The 16566-nt window shown below is 36.2% G+C and overlaps 1 protein-coding gene across 4 annotated transcripts in view; it reads right to left on the bottom strand.

Moving 5' to 3' along the window:
* The window catches only part of LOC134531065 (dynein axonemal heavy chain 6), a 491808-nt gene that overhangs the window by 198172 nt on the left and 277070 nt on the right, over positions 1-16566 (bottom strand). For all 4 annotated transcript variants that reach the window (XM_063366586.1, XM_063366584.1, XM_063366585.1 and 1 more), the window contains 2 exons: positions 4132-4324; positions 2718-2941 (listed from right to left, as the gene is read on the bottom strand). In XM_063366586.1, coding sequence (XP_063222656.1) covers positions 2718-2941; positions 4132-4324 — 417 coding nt within the window. The remainder of the gene's footprint in view (positions 1-2717; positions 2942-4131; positions 4325-16566) is intronic.

The following is a 16566-nucleotide window of genomic DNA, read 5'->3' as shown; positions in this document are numbered from 1 at the left end:
TGCCAAAGAGTGGAAGAATGTCAATTTTACTTCTAGAAGATTATCTTCAAGAGCACTTTTCACTACACTGAAAGAGACAGATGAAATAGAAACTTCACTAACAAATTTCTTTAGGTGGGGTACCGTTTTCATGGCATGCTCAGCAACTGCAGTATTCATCTGATTGCACAAAATTTCTTGGGAAAATCTCTGATCCAGTTATTCTAATATAATCTGCCCTCCTTGCAGGTACGTGCTTAAACAAATAGTAACTGTGCCTCAAAAAACTAACTACGTCCCATTGTGTAGCAGAAATTCCAGTTTTCAAAGCACCATGGACCGTATGAAGCCCACAGCTACCAATTGCTAGCAATGATAACGACATCTTCACCAAAAGTGTCTGTGATACGTATTTTCAAAGCTAACAAAAATGCCCAGTTTATGTTGAGGGCATCCTTAGATACTTAAAAATAAATGCACCTGTCGGTATAATCTGAACGTGGGAAGCACATGCTGCAGTACGTACGTCAGCAGGATAACAGACCAACTTGAACCAGTTTGTATCACGTGATTTGATGCCACTTCCGAATCTTATGGTAAATAAAAGAAAATGGACGTGGGAACTGTTCATTATTTGCCATTCAAAAATAAAAATGGGAGTGGATACACTGGATGCTACGTCAATGCAAGCTGATCAATACACAAAAAACGTATTTCCAACTACAACCTACCAAACAAAAATTCCCTGATTTTTCCCTGATTATTCCCTGATTACAATATTCCCTGATTTTTCCAGGTTTTCCAGGGTCGGTAGACACCCTGTCTACTGTAGTAACAGTTCTTAACTACTCTACTGGCACACTGTTTGCTGATATAAAAATATGTATACAGAACAATTGCATCTCTCCAAGACTGTCACTCACTTCAGAGAGATATCTCTTCAATTGTTGAATGGTACAATTTCAACTTGGTTTAACTTAATAAAGACAAAACCACTATCATAACATTCTCAAGAAAACTTCATCCAATTACTTTTGAATACAATATTGATAATCATCCTATTACAAAATCTCATTATGTAAAAGACCTAGGTATTTTACTTGATTTCAAGTTATTTTCCCATCTTCACATTGAATCACTTATGTCTAATTAAAATTCCAATGGATTACTCGGACTAAATACGTATATTACTTTCAATGCTACTAATGTTGATTCCGCTATATCACTCTATATAGCTCTCATTAGATCCAAACTAGAATATGAATCTATAATTTGGATCAGTATTAACAACACTGATGTCGAAAAAATTAACAAAGTGCAAACAAAATTTTCTAAATTCATAAATTTTAAAATACAATATGGAATGACTGTGGACACATATTATTGTATGAGTTCTCTTAAAGCCAGAAGAGATATACTACATGCTATAATAATTAGTAACTGTTACAATTATAAATTAAAGTTTCTGTATTTTATATTTTAGTTTTTTTTTGTTTACCATATAAGTGCCATAGCTGTCGGTGGGCATGTCATCACAAATGCAAATAAATAAATAATCAAATAAATACTTCATAGAAAACCTTACAATCACAGTAATCTGCACATTACGAATTTTTATTTGTAAAAGTACCTTCCTACTTGTCCATCCTAATATTTTAATTTTCACTAAAAATCACTTTAATACTGGCTGTAAAACAAATGTATCTTAAAACTAATTATAATGGTTAAAAATTAATAAACAGATCACGTTAAAAATTATTATTTTTTTGTTTTATTCTGCAATTAAGCCTCCAGTTTTTCACATGACAAATTAAAGCAATGGTTTCTGTGGCTTCTCTTTATTATTGCTACCACTTAAAATCTTCAATGAAAAACAATTGATAAGGTAATGAGTTTCTCCTCCTATGGCTAATTGCCGGCAACCCATAGTCACATTCCTTTCATTTGCTTTGGAGATTCGCCAGTAAACAGTGCTCAAAAATGGTATCAAGTGATGGAATTTGTAGGCACAGCATGATTTTTTCAACTACGCTGTGAACAGTGCTCAAAAATGGCAGAAGTGACATACAGAAGTACAATGAACATTTTTTCAACTAAGCTCTTTTCAACTTGCCAGAAAAACAAATAATCCCCAATGGCTTTCAAAAATTCATGAGTTTCTCATGGTTTTCCTGGCACCAAAAAAATTTGCAGCGAATTCAAGGTTTCCCGATTTCCCCAGTCAGGTGGCCACCTGTATACTAGTGCTAGTTAGTGCAGACAAGCAGACAGGAGCTTGTGTTTGTTCTTTTGTTTGGGCCTTATATTCATACATCACATCTTTGGCTGGGCGAACAGTTAAACATTATTGATTACTGTACAAAATTTCATAAACTGACAAGATCAAAAATCTTTCTATAGATTAAAAATAACTTTGGAAACATTCTGTTGCATAAATTTTTCCAGAAATTTTCTTTCTTTGATAGAATAGTGTTGGTCATTATTTTCAAGAATGTTCTTTCTGGTTTGGTAACAATAATCCTTGAAAGTAATTTTTGGTTAGTGAAAGGGGAAACGTCTACTGGGGCCAGACCCAGACTGGAGTACAGTAGTTGGGCCACAACACCTGAGGAGTGATGTGCAAGCCAGCATGTTTTCATCGGGAAACATGCAAGACCAGTTTCTCCAAAAACCCAGAATTCTTGCATGTATAACACTTAGTGAAACAAATAAATGAATTTACCAAAAGTACCACTCACCTAAGCATATCAGCTTTCTCTCGCATAGTCCCAGAGTCAGCCTGCAGTATTCCTTGGACACATTTAGACAAGTCACGTAGGTTGAATATATAGTGTGACTTTGCAGGGGTTGGTAGCAAGTCCTTGGATATACGTTGGTAAACTTCTACAGCAGCAGCTACTAAACCATCTCCCACTACTTGAATGCCTGCTGCGAAGTCATCTAAAAACCCCTTTATAATGGCCTACGACAAAACAGAAACAAACTCATAGATTTATTTAAACACAAGTCACTTGCTGTAAATGAAAACCATAATAAAACTCTACATCTTTGAGCTCAGCTTGTAAAAATATTTTCTTTTATACTCAAAGAAGAATCTATATTTTACAAAGTTAATTAAGGTGAGCCTAAAATTTTCTAATTTTATTTTGTTTAAGGTCTCATCGACACAACATTATTAGAGATGGACAAACACTATAAATTATTCCTGGAGAAGACAGGACAGGAGTGAAAAGGGCTTATGAGGAAGGTGAAAGAGAGAGATTCAAAGTACTTATGGAGGAAGTTTTAGGAAATGGGAGTGTAAAGTAAGGGGGATGGAGAATCCTTGCCACCAGGTGACAGCCCAATTAAGTTGTACATTCAAATTTTAAAAAAAATACAAGACAAGTCAGGAATATGGAGGAAAGAATCAGCCATGACCCAGAGTAAAAACCAGCCAACATTTATTTACCACAAGCGATTTGGCGAAATAATATAAAATGGATATCTGGAAAATGGGATTCAACCCTTAAACCAACCAGATGTGAGTTCCATGTTTTACAACTGAGCAACCTCACTCGGTGTGAACCTAATGAGAACATTGGGAATAATGTCAGTTGTAAAAACTTAGGTTGAAAGTTTATTCATAAAGGTCTATATAGGCATGTTGACAAGAATTTTGTTACAATTATGATGTATAATGAAAGGTGTACCAAGAATGTCAATCAGGAAAAATGTAGCAAATGAATAACGAAATTTTTAACAGGTTTAGTTAAAATAACATACTCTTAGTGTTTGCAAACATGAGTTAATTCAACACATGACAAAATAAATATGTAACAAGAATATCAAGGTGGAAATGTAAACTGAAAGTAGTATGAAAACCAGATACAGTTTGTCTTGTGAAAAAAAAAGGGTCCCAATTAACTCAATTTTAAAAATGATTATGTTTAACAATATTTAATTATTTCATACATATTTTTGTAGAAAAGAGACATTTTCTACATTATTATATTTTTCTCTCAAAATTACATTTCTTTGTTGTATGCAAAAGGAGAGGTAAATCAAGCCTAACTGGACAGATGGGACGGATATAACAAGGAAAACAAGCTCTTCAAAGACAGCACTCTGCTACACTGAGGTTCGGCGACCGAAGAGCCGACGCAGACGCACCTTGAACATGACACTGAGCAGGCCTGCGGTGGGGGAGGAGATGCACAGCATCGCGAAGTGTCTCACGAAGCGAGGAGTGAGTGGGTTCCTCCCGCCTCCCGGCGGGGCACATGCAGCCATGATGGTCACATCCTGGATCTCCTTCCAAAACAATTTTTCCCGGTCGTACAAGCCACCAAAGTCCAGGTACTGTCTGCAAACAAGCAATCAGATTGTAAACTAAAAAGTTTGCTCAAAGTAACTAAGTAAACAGACAGGTGTACATAACTTTAAACATGTTTGTTCAAACATTCATTTACGTACAATATACTACTTTATACACCTAGGGTAAAAGGTAGTTATCAAAATACGGGAACCAAAATAATAATAATAATAATAATTTATAGCAGTAAATAGTTTTCTAATAAGAAACGTGACCTAAATCCTAAATTTAATGAAATATTTCTTCCTATTATTAATCTGAAATGGCAATAAACATTAATTTATAAAAAGGTACGTTTTACAAAAAAGCATTGATTTATCATTCATGAGATGTTCTGACAACTTCAACATTGTCATTAACTAAAGAACTGAATTTGCATTGAAAAACCAAAACTAAATTTTGCCATCAGCTCACATTGTAAGCTACGTAAGTTAAAACAATGTACATAGAATAAATTTTAGGAAGCAATTGTCTCCACAAAAACTATTTGTATAGTATTTTATTTGTTTAAATCCATTTAATAAAGAATTTCCTGATTTTCAGGGAAAATAATTGGACACTGATAAGCATTAAAATAAATCAAAGAATATATTTTTTTTTTACTAAGTTACTATATTTTGCTTCTAAGTCATTCTTTTTTTCTGAATTTCACAGTTTCTTGTAAGATCATCTTTGAACACAAACAAAATCAAAGAGAATGAATAACTTTTTCAACTAATGGTGTTTTGGTATTGTTTTATTTCTTTAAGGCATTAGCTGGCATTGTAAGATATTACTTACAATAATTTAACTAGTAAATCAGTGACAAAAAAGAAAACAAAAAATATATACTTGGAGTAAAAATTTTAACTACAAATGTGTGAGTACAAATAAAGAGCCACATGATGTTAAAAATATTTAAAAAAAAAATTAATCAGAAAGGTTTTTCCCCTCAAACAGTGTGGACTTTCCTATCTAGTTTGACATAATCAAGAAATATTTTCTTTACTTGTAAACCTAAAGAATGTTACGTACATTTTGTGGGATCCAAGAAGAAAAAGATAACCAAATACATACAGTAAAAAGTAAAAACTCATTAATGAAAAACCTGTTTAAACAAAACTCTCATTAATACAAAGTGTTTTCACAGTCCCCACAACTTAATTAGAAGTTATAGTGCTAACTAATGTGTTTAATACATAAGTAAGGTTATTATGTGATACAATTTGTTTTTGTTTCAAGAATAAATAATAACATGTAGTAAAGAATGGTTAGTACAAATATCTCACAATAATGTAAAGGATCAATGTAAGTTATCAACGAAAGTAATACTGACACCAATGTTTGGTTCAGTGTAGGTTGGGGAAGAAAGCTTTCAAGTTCTTCCAAAGTATGGTATGTTTTTTTGTAGGTAGTTTCTAAACATGTTCTTTATTATTCTATCTTAAAAATTGTGTTAAAAAGTATCGTACAGGAAAAAATATCTTTCTAGCCACACATATAGCCATCTAAAATAGTATATTACAATCCCTAAAAATAGTACATTTGGTGTTTTATAAAATAATATGCAAGTTTTGTTGGAAAATATTAAATTTTTTAGTTGTGTTATGCATGTACTAAACAAGAAATATGTTTATTTTTATTTGAATTTAATTTAGATGTTATATAAAAGGGTTGATTAAATTTTGTAATAGTTCGGTTAATACAAACCTTGTTATTGAAATGTGACAAAATTATGGTCCCTTCAGGTTTGTATTAATGAGGTTTGACTGTAATATTTTAGACTATTTAATGTTAATGAGTTCCTGAGAGAGAAATAGATTAAGTTTATACGGCAATGATGAAAGAAAATAACAGGTTCATTTCACCTGACAAAGGACATTTCACATTCTTGAGTGACATGTTATTTGACAATGTAACCCCCAGTGTAGGCTAGATGAAAATCAAGATTCCCTTGCATCTGCTGTAAACACAGTTTTAAAAACCACATGAACTTTGCCTTGTCTCGACAATGTTTTAGAGGAATTCCTAGTAGTATGTAGCTAGATTCTATATATAAATTTTGGCACTGAACATATAACTTTGAAAACGGTCTTTCCTTAAAATGCCATGAAAAAAAATAATCAATAAGTAAAATACATTCATGATTTCAGAAACTGCTTGCAAGTTACTACTCAATGTGATATTCTCATTTTGTTCACAATATTGTCTCCAAGTCCCCTAAAGAAAATATTTTCAGTACCAGTGAAAGTTACTGATGAAAGAGGCAAGATAATTTATAGATAATTTTCTGTTACAAATGGTTGGCATTATAATATATTTAGTCAACAAACTTATTTTATATTAAACTAGTTATCGACCCATGGCTTCACTTCCGCAATTTCAGAGTACCTTCTTTTATCGCATAATGGTCGCAATTGCGTAGTCGTAGCACCCATATTTTAGGGCGTCAAAATTTGGATAAAAAAAACCTCTTGTGTAAACGTCGCATAATGTTTTTGGTCCCGCTATTAGATTCCAAGCGCTTTGTGTGGGTATTTTTTCAGTTTAAAACAATGTTTTTCAAAATAGAAATCCAATATTTATTTGGACATTACCACATACTTATTTAATTAACAGAAATATGAAGTTGTCTGACGTGTAAATTATCTTTTAAAGACTTTTTAAATGTTATAACCTTCGTCTGTTAGTCAGCGTCGCCGCGGTGTACCGCGTACAAAACTGTAGCCAACGCTCGTTGCAATCATTAATGTTTGGTTATGTTGCTTTCCGTATAGTGCACGCGCACGTAGCCGAATATCGATATCTCGCCGAGTGCATACAACGCGCGCTCTCTATTAGGTGCTGAGTTAACTACATTTGATAGCCCGCATTCTTTCGTGTTGTGTACTACGGTAGTTACATGTTCGTTCGGCTTGCATTTGGATCACAGATGTTTTTCTATTTAAAGTTGAAGAAAGGTTTTTGTTGTATGAATTATTCATTTAAATTGTTTGGCGTGCTCTTTTATACTTCCATTTTTAAATAAACGTACTTTCCATGAATGGGTTTTGTTTTTATGAAAAACTTTATCTAACAAAAATTTTTTTTTTCTGCATAATCGTCGCACTTCTACTTTTTAAACTTTATTATGGAATAAAATGTGAGACGATTATTCGAGAAAACACGGTAATATTGATATCTTACCATTGAAAGAAAGGTATTTGATTAATTCCAAACATTTTAATTATCAAAATACTATAGAAATAAATTATCAGGTGATAAAATATTTAATTCATAACAAAACTGTTTCAGAATAAAGTAATTAAAGTGGTTATGTGTAGGTTTTTAAATTTTAAGTATATATAAATAGAGCCAAGATTTTATGGTGTTATGAAAAAGGACTTTTCGTCATTAAGAATTGTGGATTTCGTCTTTATCGTCATAAAAAATTAAAACACATGTAATAACATGTACACACCTAGCAGAGCTGCCTTGATCAAATGCTTCAATAATTCGTGGTTAGAGACTTAAAATATGCACATTAAACAATACTATGTTGAGAGTACATAAAAAATTAACAACTAAAATATTTAGTATTCTTATGCAGGTAAGTACTGTTCCTGAGTTCAGGAGAGAGTCTAAATTAATTAAAATAGAAACTACAGTTAAACTTTTGTTCTATAAATGCAATATAATTAAGCTCAGGAAAAAGCCACCATTGTCAGCAGTTCAGCATTCTCTGGTTTTAGAGATCTTCTTCTGTCACTTACAACTACAGAATACTTAGAAAAAGATCTTTCTGAGTCCACATTCGTTGCAGGTATCCATATTAACTTTAAAGCAGCAGCTGCAAATTCAGGATAATCCACTTTCATTTTGTTTACTTTATGGGCCCAACATTGTATGTGGTACATGTGGTCACCAAATACACCTTCAAGGGTACCAGCAGATTTTGTCATGTACCTGGCACTATCTGTAACATACGCAATTATGTTTTCTTCCTTGACTTCATATTTGTAGCATACATCAATCACTGCCCGAGAACAACAAACAGCATTTGCTGCATCAAGGACACAAGAAGCCCCTAAGATAACATCTTTTTCAGCACCTGGTTTCAGAATTTTAAACAAGATGTTGAAAACACAATTATTACTCTTGTCAGTGGTTTCATCTGCGAGTATGACCACATCTTGCCCCAAGAGCTGCTGCTTGATTTCCACTTCTTTTTTTCTCTCTAAGTAGGGGAATGTACTTTTTCCTCATCCAATCCGCTGTTAGAAGATCACCAGCACCACTCACATGCTTCTGCATCCATGCAGTCAGCTTGCTGTTGTCAAGTTTCTCAAGAGGAATACCTGCAGCTACAAAGGCTTCAACAGTTTCGAGAACAAAATCTTCCTTTTGTTTTTTTGCGCATATTTGCGCCACTCCTGCTTCTGGGATAGAAAGCTGTCGTTTCAAAGTGCATGGGGATCGTTTAGCTTTTACATGTTTGTCGCTAATTATGTGCTTGTTTACCGTGTCCTTACGTTCATGCTCCAAACGGCAATTACAATATTTACAGAAAAGTATTTTTCCGTCACTGACATATAATCCCTCATTCTTAAACTCGTCAGCACGTGATGCCGCAGTATCTTTATTTTTCGGCATGATTAAGAAATTTAGCTTTCATTTATGCACGTCATTTGTAAACAAAGCCCGGAGGTACCAAAAACTAGTATTTACTGAAGTTTTAGCGAAAAAATAAACCGCGGGAAGCCTACTTTTTACAGGCGAGAGAGCCATATACTCAACCCGAAGTAAAAGGTTAGGTTATGTCAGGTCAGTGAAATAAATGTTTTTATTTATTTTCCGGGAGGGTTGGGTAGGTAAGCGTTATTTAAAATATTTAATGACCGTAAAATAAATAAATCCTTGCAATAAGGTGCTTTTTCATTAGCGATCGGAAAACTTCGATTATGTTACGATTTTGGCACTCTCACCTGTGAAGTGTGAAATGAAAATGAAGGCTTCACGGTAAACTGCTTATTCAACAAGCACACAAAATTGCGTTACAGTGAAATTTCATTAAATATTAAGTGATCATTAAATATCAATGTTTGCTTTTATTTTATTTTCATACGTATTTATTTAATGAAAGCAGTTTTTTTTTTCACGTGTATTTTTCAAAGGATGCAGCAAACAAGGCGCTGAGATTTTTCACGTTGTTGTGTTTGTTAACTTGATAATTTTAAGTTTACGATCGTCAGTTGTTAATATTGTCACGTGTCACTTTCAGAGGGGGGTTCAATTCTTCAAAAATGTAGCTCCGATAAATTATAAACTCAAAACAGTAACTAGACATAGAGCATCTCACTGAGGATTGAATCTTAGTAGGTGTATTCTTATACAAGAATAGAAAATCAGGATACTGAGAAAAAAATAAGAGAAACCTAAAAACAATAGAACAATCACATTTATTTATAACAATTAAATAGAACTGACAAATGAGGTGGCACCTTCCATGTCCGCTATAAACCTTAACTATTCCGACATAAAAAAAAAAAATAAACCCTATAAGATTTTCTTAGTAGTACTAACACATTAACATTATCCTAATACTTTCCTCCAGGCCACACAATGATACCAAACTTTATTAGTTCTTCCACAACTTCATTTTGAAAACTTATTAAGAACATCTAATACCTCGAAACTGATTTTAAAAATTAGTTAGATTAAGTCTATAACGTCATCATAAACCTGAAAAGAGAAGGATCGGGATACAAACGAATTACCGAGTTATATTTGAAAATAAAAAGGAAACGGTAGAGCTCAACTCATTACACGTTAAAACACTAAGTTTCTAAAAACAAATTATTTATAAGATCAAATAATACACCAGACGAGAAATTTAAAGTTAACTACGAAGAAACATGAAGGGGTGGAAGACTAAGAGTTAGGCATCACAGACGCCATTTCCGATAGCACTCACCTAACCATTACCAAGTCGCCGCGCGGCCGGGCAGCATAACAGCCTTCCACAGGATTACAGTCCCGCGAAAACATTTTACACCTCTTTTAAGCCATTTGCTTGGCTGCAAAACCCCTACGGGGAAAACATCCTGACGGGAAGTTTTCCTGTGTTTTACAAACACGTAAAGTTATCACAACAAGCCGGCCGCGCGTTCGGCCGCTCCGGGTTGTCCACGTAGTCAGAAAACCAGCCACCAGGTGGCGACACTCGCTCTGCGCAAAGCGCGTGCGCACAACCTCATTTCCAGCTGGCCTCAAAAGAAGAACGATAAACAAGTTTGCGCCGCGTTTCTCTGGAACTGCAGCAAACAACGTGTCAGCTGGCCTGGCTGAAACGCGGTCACGCCTGCGTTTCCAGACAAAGACGTGCAAGACTCGCACTCTTCCAGCCCCGCGGAGACCCAAATCAAACAAAGGTGTTACCCCATCTTAGCTTGAGGGAAACCAAGTCCCGAACTAGCGAAAAGAATTTAAAATTGTATTTTCAACAAATAAACTAATTAAATAAATTAATGATAATTTTGAGCTACGCGACATCACCCCGGGCGGCAGGAGCTTGTGCCCCACAAGCTTACAACAATGCTTGGGGAATATTTAAGTTTGCTTCAAAAAAAACCAATTGTCCCTATCATTTCTATGTGATATAGTTACAAATTTAAATTAGTGATTACAGTGGTTGTTGTTTATGTATAAATACCAATTCTAAGTTCTACTAGCACTTATTGACAATTTCCTCTCGGAGGACAAGTGTGTTTTACAAAATTTCACATGTTAGCACTGCTTGGGACAGCAAGCAGCCAGGAGGGATACGGCGAAGAGATGAACCAACTCAGGGCAGAGACAGGAACAGCCAGCGGAACTGTGAGCTGCAGAATCACACCCCACTCCAACTTCTGCCTCTCCCAGCCGGTCCATCCCGATGTCGTTCGTCCCAACTGCTCGTCATCCACGGTACACAACACCATTCCTACACAAAATACATGAGCAGCATCAGGAGTCATACAATTACAAACAACTAAAAAAAACTCTCACATATCAAATTAATAGTGAACAAATCAAACAATTAAATTATCTTATTTAAATTAATGACGTATTTTCATGTGTTTATCAAGAAGTATTCATGAGATCAACACAACTAACCAAGGAGGGTCATACCAGGTATCAACACAAAAATAACTTTTAAAGATTCTTAAAACAAGTAACTATTCAAAAACTAAACTCGTAACTCATCTGCAATATTTAACAACTTGACAAGCCTACCCTCCACATTTCGTAGACGAAGGATAAGGTAAGGTACCTAATAGGAAAATTTACAACAAAAACTTGAAGTGTCCACATGTAGGTTGAAAGTTTATAACTACACTGGCCTTGTCTTGCTATACACTTTGTTTTGAACGTCAGGTCAGTAGTTTCAAACGACGGATAATTCTAGTCTTCTAGATAAATTTGTTGTTAGGGGGGGCCACACCCTATCACGATGCGTAATCACTGTCCTTGGACATGGCCACTCCCAAACCGCTGATACTCCTGGTAATCGTGCTTCACCACACGATTCGACGATATGGGCACCAGCCCGCAGCAATGGGTAGATGACTGTCCTCTTCTCCCACTTCGCCCACGTGGTATCTGGCTGACCCTTAACGACGCGCCTTCTCCCAACTCGAGAAGGGACAAGTGTTCTGGATGGAGCTGCACCACAGCACCCCTTTTTTAATTGCACTTAACAAGTCCGCCTCAAAAGTCATTTTCTTCGATTGACGATAACTATCAATGTCACTTCTTGAATAATAAACACAAGGGGGGGGGGGGGGGGGGGGGATTTATGGTGGAAAATGGGAATACGGAAAGGATCCCACCCACATTCTCAATGATTAGTCCTGACGTCATAATTTCCCCTTATTGAACCTGGTATTCTCCCTCCATCGTTATTTGGTTCTATAAAAATTATTTATGGGCGCATGCCCCTTCACATAAACATTAATCAAATTCTAATTTTTCTAATCGTAGGTAAAGCTTTACATTGAACAAAATTCATTCACTACTGATCATCACAAACGGAAATGGTTACTTTCAATTCCTCCCCAGTTTCACTGGATAACTTAGCTACACAACCATTATCTCTGGCTAGTATGTCTTTTAATTCTACCTTTCCACTGGTAGAAGGAACAGCATTTTCTACTGTAGTCGAGATTTCTACAGACATACTGAGGGGTTTCCGATTTCTCAGATATTTTAGTAACAGAAATAACAACATTCCAACTATTACCAATATAGTAATTACAGTTACACTTATTTCTATGCCAAGGGTAGTAACATTGTCCAAGGCGGATACTCTTGGTAGCGTTCCAATACCTACTAGATATGGATTCTTAATAATAATTAATAATAATACACTACTTACAATGGAAAGCGCAATACTCTGTAAGTTTTTCATTACAAATCTAGGTACGTTTTCGGGTTCTCTTAAATGAATCGGGTCTAAAGGGGTTTCAAACTTTGACAAAGAAAAATTTAAATGTGGTATTAGAGTTGGCCAATTTTCATCTAAACAATCCATTAAAGATGGAAAAACTGTATGTGTTGACGTAGGATGAGGGAAAATTTTCAATTTACGTAACTTCGTCCAAGCAGCTGGTATTACATGTACCAATTGAAATTTAGATTTCGTTAACGAATCACATGGATACAACTCGTTAATTTTAAGTTCTTGGTTTAAATACAAACGACAATCACACGGTACTTCTATATCTAAAGCTCCGAGGATGTCTCCACTTCCTAAAAATAAAGATTCATTGTTATGTTTCATGCATTGCAAGTCTAATTTTCCTGAAGGGTTTGTTAGGAAGTACCGCTCTGGTCCAGCCTGGGTGATCATCAGTTGGTTTCCGGAATGGCATCGAAACGCACATGTGGTACTAAGATTTTCAACGGTAATCCCCTGAAAAAGAGCCTTTGGACACAAAGCACTACCTAGGGTGTCTCCGGAGAACCTGGGAACAAAACACAATTTATCTTCAAATGGTCTACAATCTAATAAATTTCTACCCTGAATAGTGATTAGATGGTCTCCATCCACTGCCAGAAAATTTGGAGCATGATCCAAATGACAAGTTGAGTTCTTCCACTGAAATGGGACTGCGACGAACTGAAACAATCTCCAATTGGAGTTTAGTTTAACAATTGGTACTTTAATTTGAAGGTATAAATTTTCCTTGTGAACTTGACACTTACAAATGGGTAAATTAAAATATTTCTGAACTTCTGCCACACTTATGGACAACGCATAACCATCCCTATTAAGAATTTCATTTAGCATATTTAATTTCTCCTTCAATTGAGCTGGTGTAACTACAATGGCAGGTATTTTATTTGACCGGCACTGGTCCAGAATCTCTAATCTTGTAAATGTATGCGCTTGTTTGGCTAATTGAGAGGCCAACAGTGCCTGAAACTGGAATGAATGTCCTATGTCTTGAACCATTCCTGAAAACTTAGTCATCATAGTCTCTCGGAGGTCTTTTAAGTAATTAGACAGATTTGTGAATTTTGATTGTACAGTAAAACCTTTTTGTTGCGACCCCATTTATTGCGACCACCTCTCTATTACAACCCGATTTCGAGGAACCGTGAAAAAATGGCCGAAAATCGGAAGAAAATCGGACAGAAAATAAGTTTCTTGTGGCGAGTAGCGTGTTACTGCGTTTCTCTTGCCGAGTACTGTACTGACATAGGCAGCGCATATCTAAAAATAGATACCACTTCCTGTCAACCGCTGTCAGCGCTTAACAACCCCCATTCCACGTCCCTTAAATGCAGGAAAAACCCTCCGGCCGCAGCGTGTGAACATGTAGTCGGCCGCTCGCTCGCCCTTGCTCACCCTCTACCCGTACCGTGCGCTGCGGCTGATCTCGGATGCTGCTTGAACTTGTTAACAATCACGTTATCTGCTTCATTTTAACGAGGAGAGTAAAAATGTATTAAAACTGTCAGCAAATTGATAAAAGCTTTCTTTATGTGTCCGCAAAACAGGGCACAACACTGGCCGGCCAGTTGTTTTCATTCAAAACGTGGCTAAAGAACTTGCATGATCAGGCTGAAAACATCCGGCAATACGTGTAGGTTATAAGGAATCTTGTTATGAATTGAGATGTTATGTTTTTCGAGTAGATATAAACAGCGATGCACGCCCGCCTCGACTTGTTTCAACTGCCGCAGCGAAGTTTATGTTGACAGCTCAAGCAATTATCTTTTCCCGTGGGTTGACAGAAAAAGGTCGCTTCACTCAGCATAAAAAAAAGGCTACGCCACTTATTCCCCACGCAGGAAACACACTGGCTGCCGTCTGTCTCCCCCGCATTTATCTTTCTTCTAACATTCCACGTCTCACCTCTCGCGCGAGCAATAACGAAGCGACCACGCATTGGGCCGTTTTATGCTTTGTTTGGTGACAGCAGCTTGATTTTATTCGGTATATTCCTTTCCATAGGACCCTTGCTATTAAAATACATTTATATTTATGTTTGAAAGCTTGTAAATTCCTTGCCAGAGATGACTGAACTCGAACTTGGTGTGAAAAGTGACATATTTTGACATACTTTTTTTTGGGCGTGTTTGGTTGGGGAGGGAGGGGTCCGAAAATATTTACAACGATCTTACCCCTCCCTCACCGCTTTAGTACCCCATTCATAATAGCCCAATTTTACGGGAGAAGAGAGGGTGAAAAGAGCATTTTCTCACTGAAGGTTTTTCAAAGGGGAGCGAAGTTGGGGTGTTATAAGGGAGGACACTAGATGGTTTGTGTGTCTGGGAGGGATGAGCTAGCCTTGAAGAATGTAAACGAGAGGGGAGGGAGGGGTGAGCTTATGCGTCATGAAGCCGCTGCCGCCAGCCAGCCGGGCGAGCTTCGTGTGCGCCCACTCGCGTTGCAGAACCTACCGCTGCCATATTTTTAAAGGAAATGTACCATTATTTTTTTGTTATTCAAGCCGACACAAAAATACGCTGTGCGTTAAAATTAACAGATTTTAATAATTTTTCATTTTGTTTTGATTTTATTTTTTTTCTCTGATTTTCACATTTTGGTCAAAATGTCAGTTTTTTTGACGGTTCCCGAGAATGTATTCGTAAAATCACTGCTTCGTTAAATTCAGGGTTCTAGTGGATTTAACTACGGCAAGCATAAAACATACATGTAAACTAATTAGTAAAAATAAACTGTCTTTTGACATATTTTCTTTAGAGGTGGCCTGTAGGGCGACGGACTTGTCATGAAGGTTGAAGTGGGTTTAAAGCAAAGCCGTCTAGCATTGTGAGTGACAGCATCCTGCCATTGTACGGCTGGTTTCTTAGCGAGTAGCGTGAAAATTTCGGAAAACATCTATTACGACCCCCCCTCTATTAAGACCCTATTCCTGGGAACCGTGAGGGGTCGTTTCAGAGAGGTTTGACTGTACTCTTTTTATAATTCCGGTCATTCCCTCGTTTATAACAAAAATAGTGTTGCTCATATTTGCCAGTGCCTCATGAGTGTTTAAAATTTGTGATTCCATCTTGTTTATGTGTTCTGACATTTGTTGTTCATTTAGAAAAAGATTATTCAATTGACTATTGACGGCAATGTCACAACACCAATGAAAAAACTCTCCAATGAAATTTAATCCTCGTCTTTCCCTAACCTGAGACTGAAAATCCAATACGTCATCCCCTGCTGCTTCGTTTACCTTATTAATCAGCATGTCAGTATAAATTAAGCTATGTTTTAATTCTTTGAAAATAACACACCATTCACTTGAACTATTGGAGGGACAAGAAGTGATTTCTTTGATACTATCCTGAATGTCATCTAATTGCATTGGCCAAGCAACCTTAAAATTTACTGGTACCGATGAAGTGTACAATGTTACCTGAGGTATCGGCTCGAAATGCGCTCCCGCAACCACCCCCACTGCTCCTTCAGGTAGTGGTCGATGTTGTCTGCTGCTTCCCAGCTGCAGGAGCACCAGGACGATGTGTAGCATCCTCATCGTCAGTACGGAAGATGATCACGCCTTAAGATTCTGTAAAAATTCTATACAAAACTAAATATTAGACAGGCTCGATTTTTGTTTTCAAGTGTTACAAAACTCTCGAATTTTTTTTCTCTCTCTCTCTTTGTTTTATTTAGTTATCCACAACCACAAAAAAAATCTCTATTACATAACTTATCATAACTTATACACTGTAAAAATTTTTCATTCTCTCTACGTTTGTAACTTCGTAAA

This window comes from Bacillus rossius, chromosome 3 (genome assembly GCF_032445375.1).
Source record: "Bacillus rossius redtenbacheri isolate Brsri chromosome 3, Brsri_v3, whole genome shotgun sequence".
NCBI classification, from domain to species: Eukaryota; Metazoa; Arthropoda; class Insecta; order Phasmatodea; family Bacillidae; genus Bacillus; species Bacillus rossius.
This window is presented reverse-complemented; position numbering and strand designations above follow the sequence as displayed.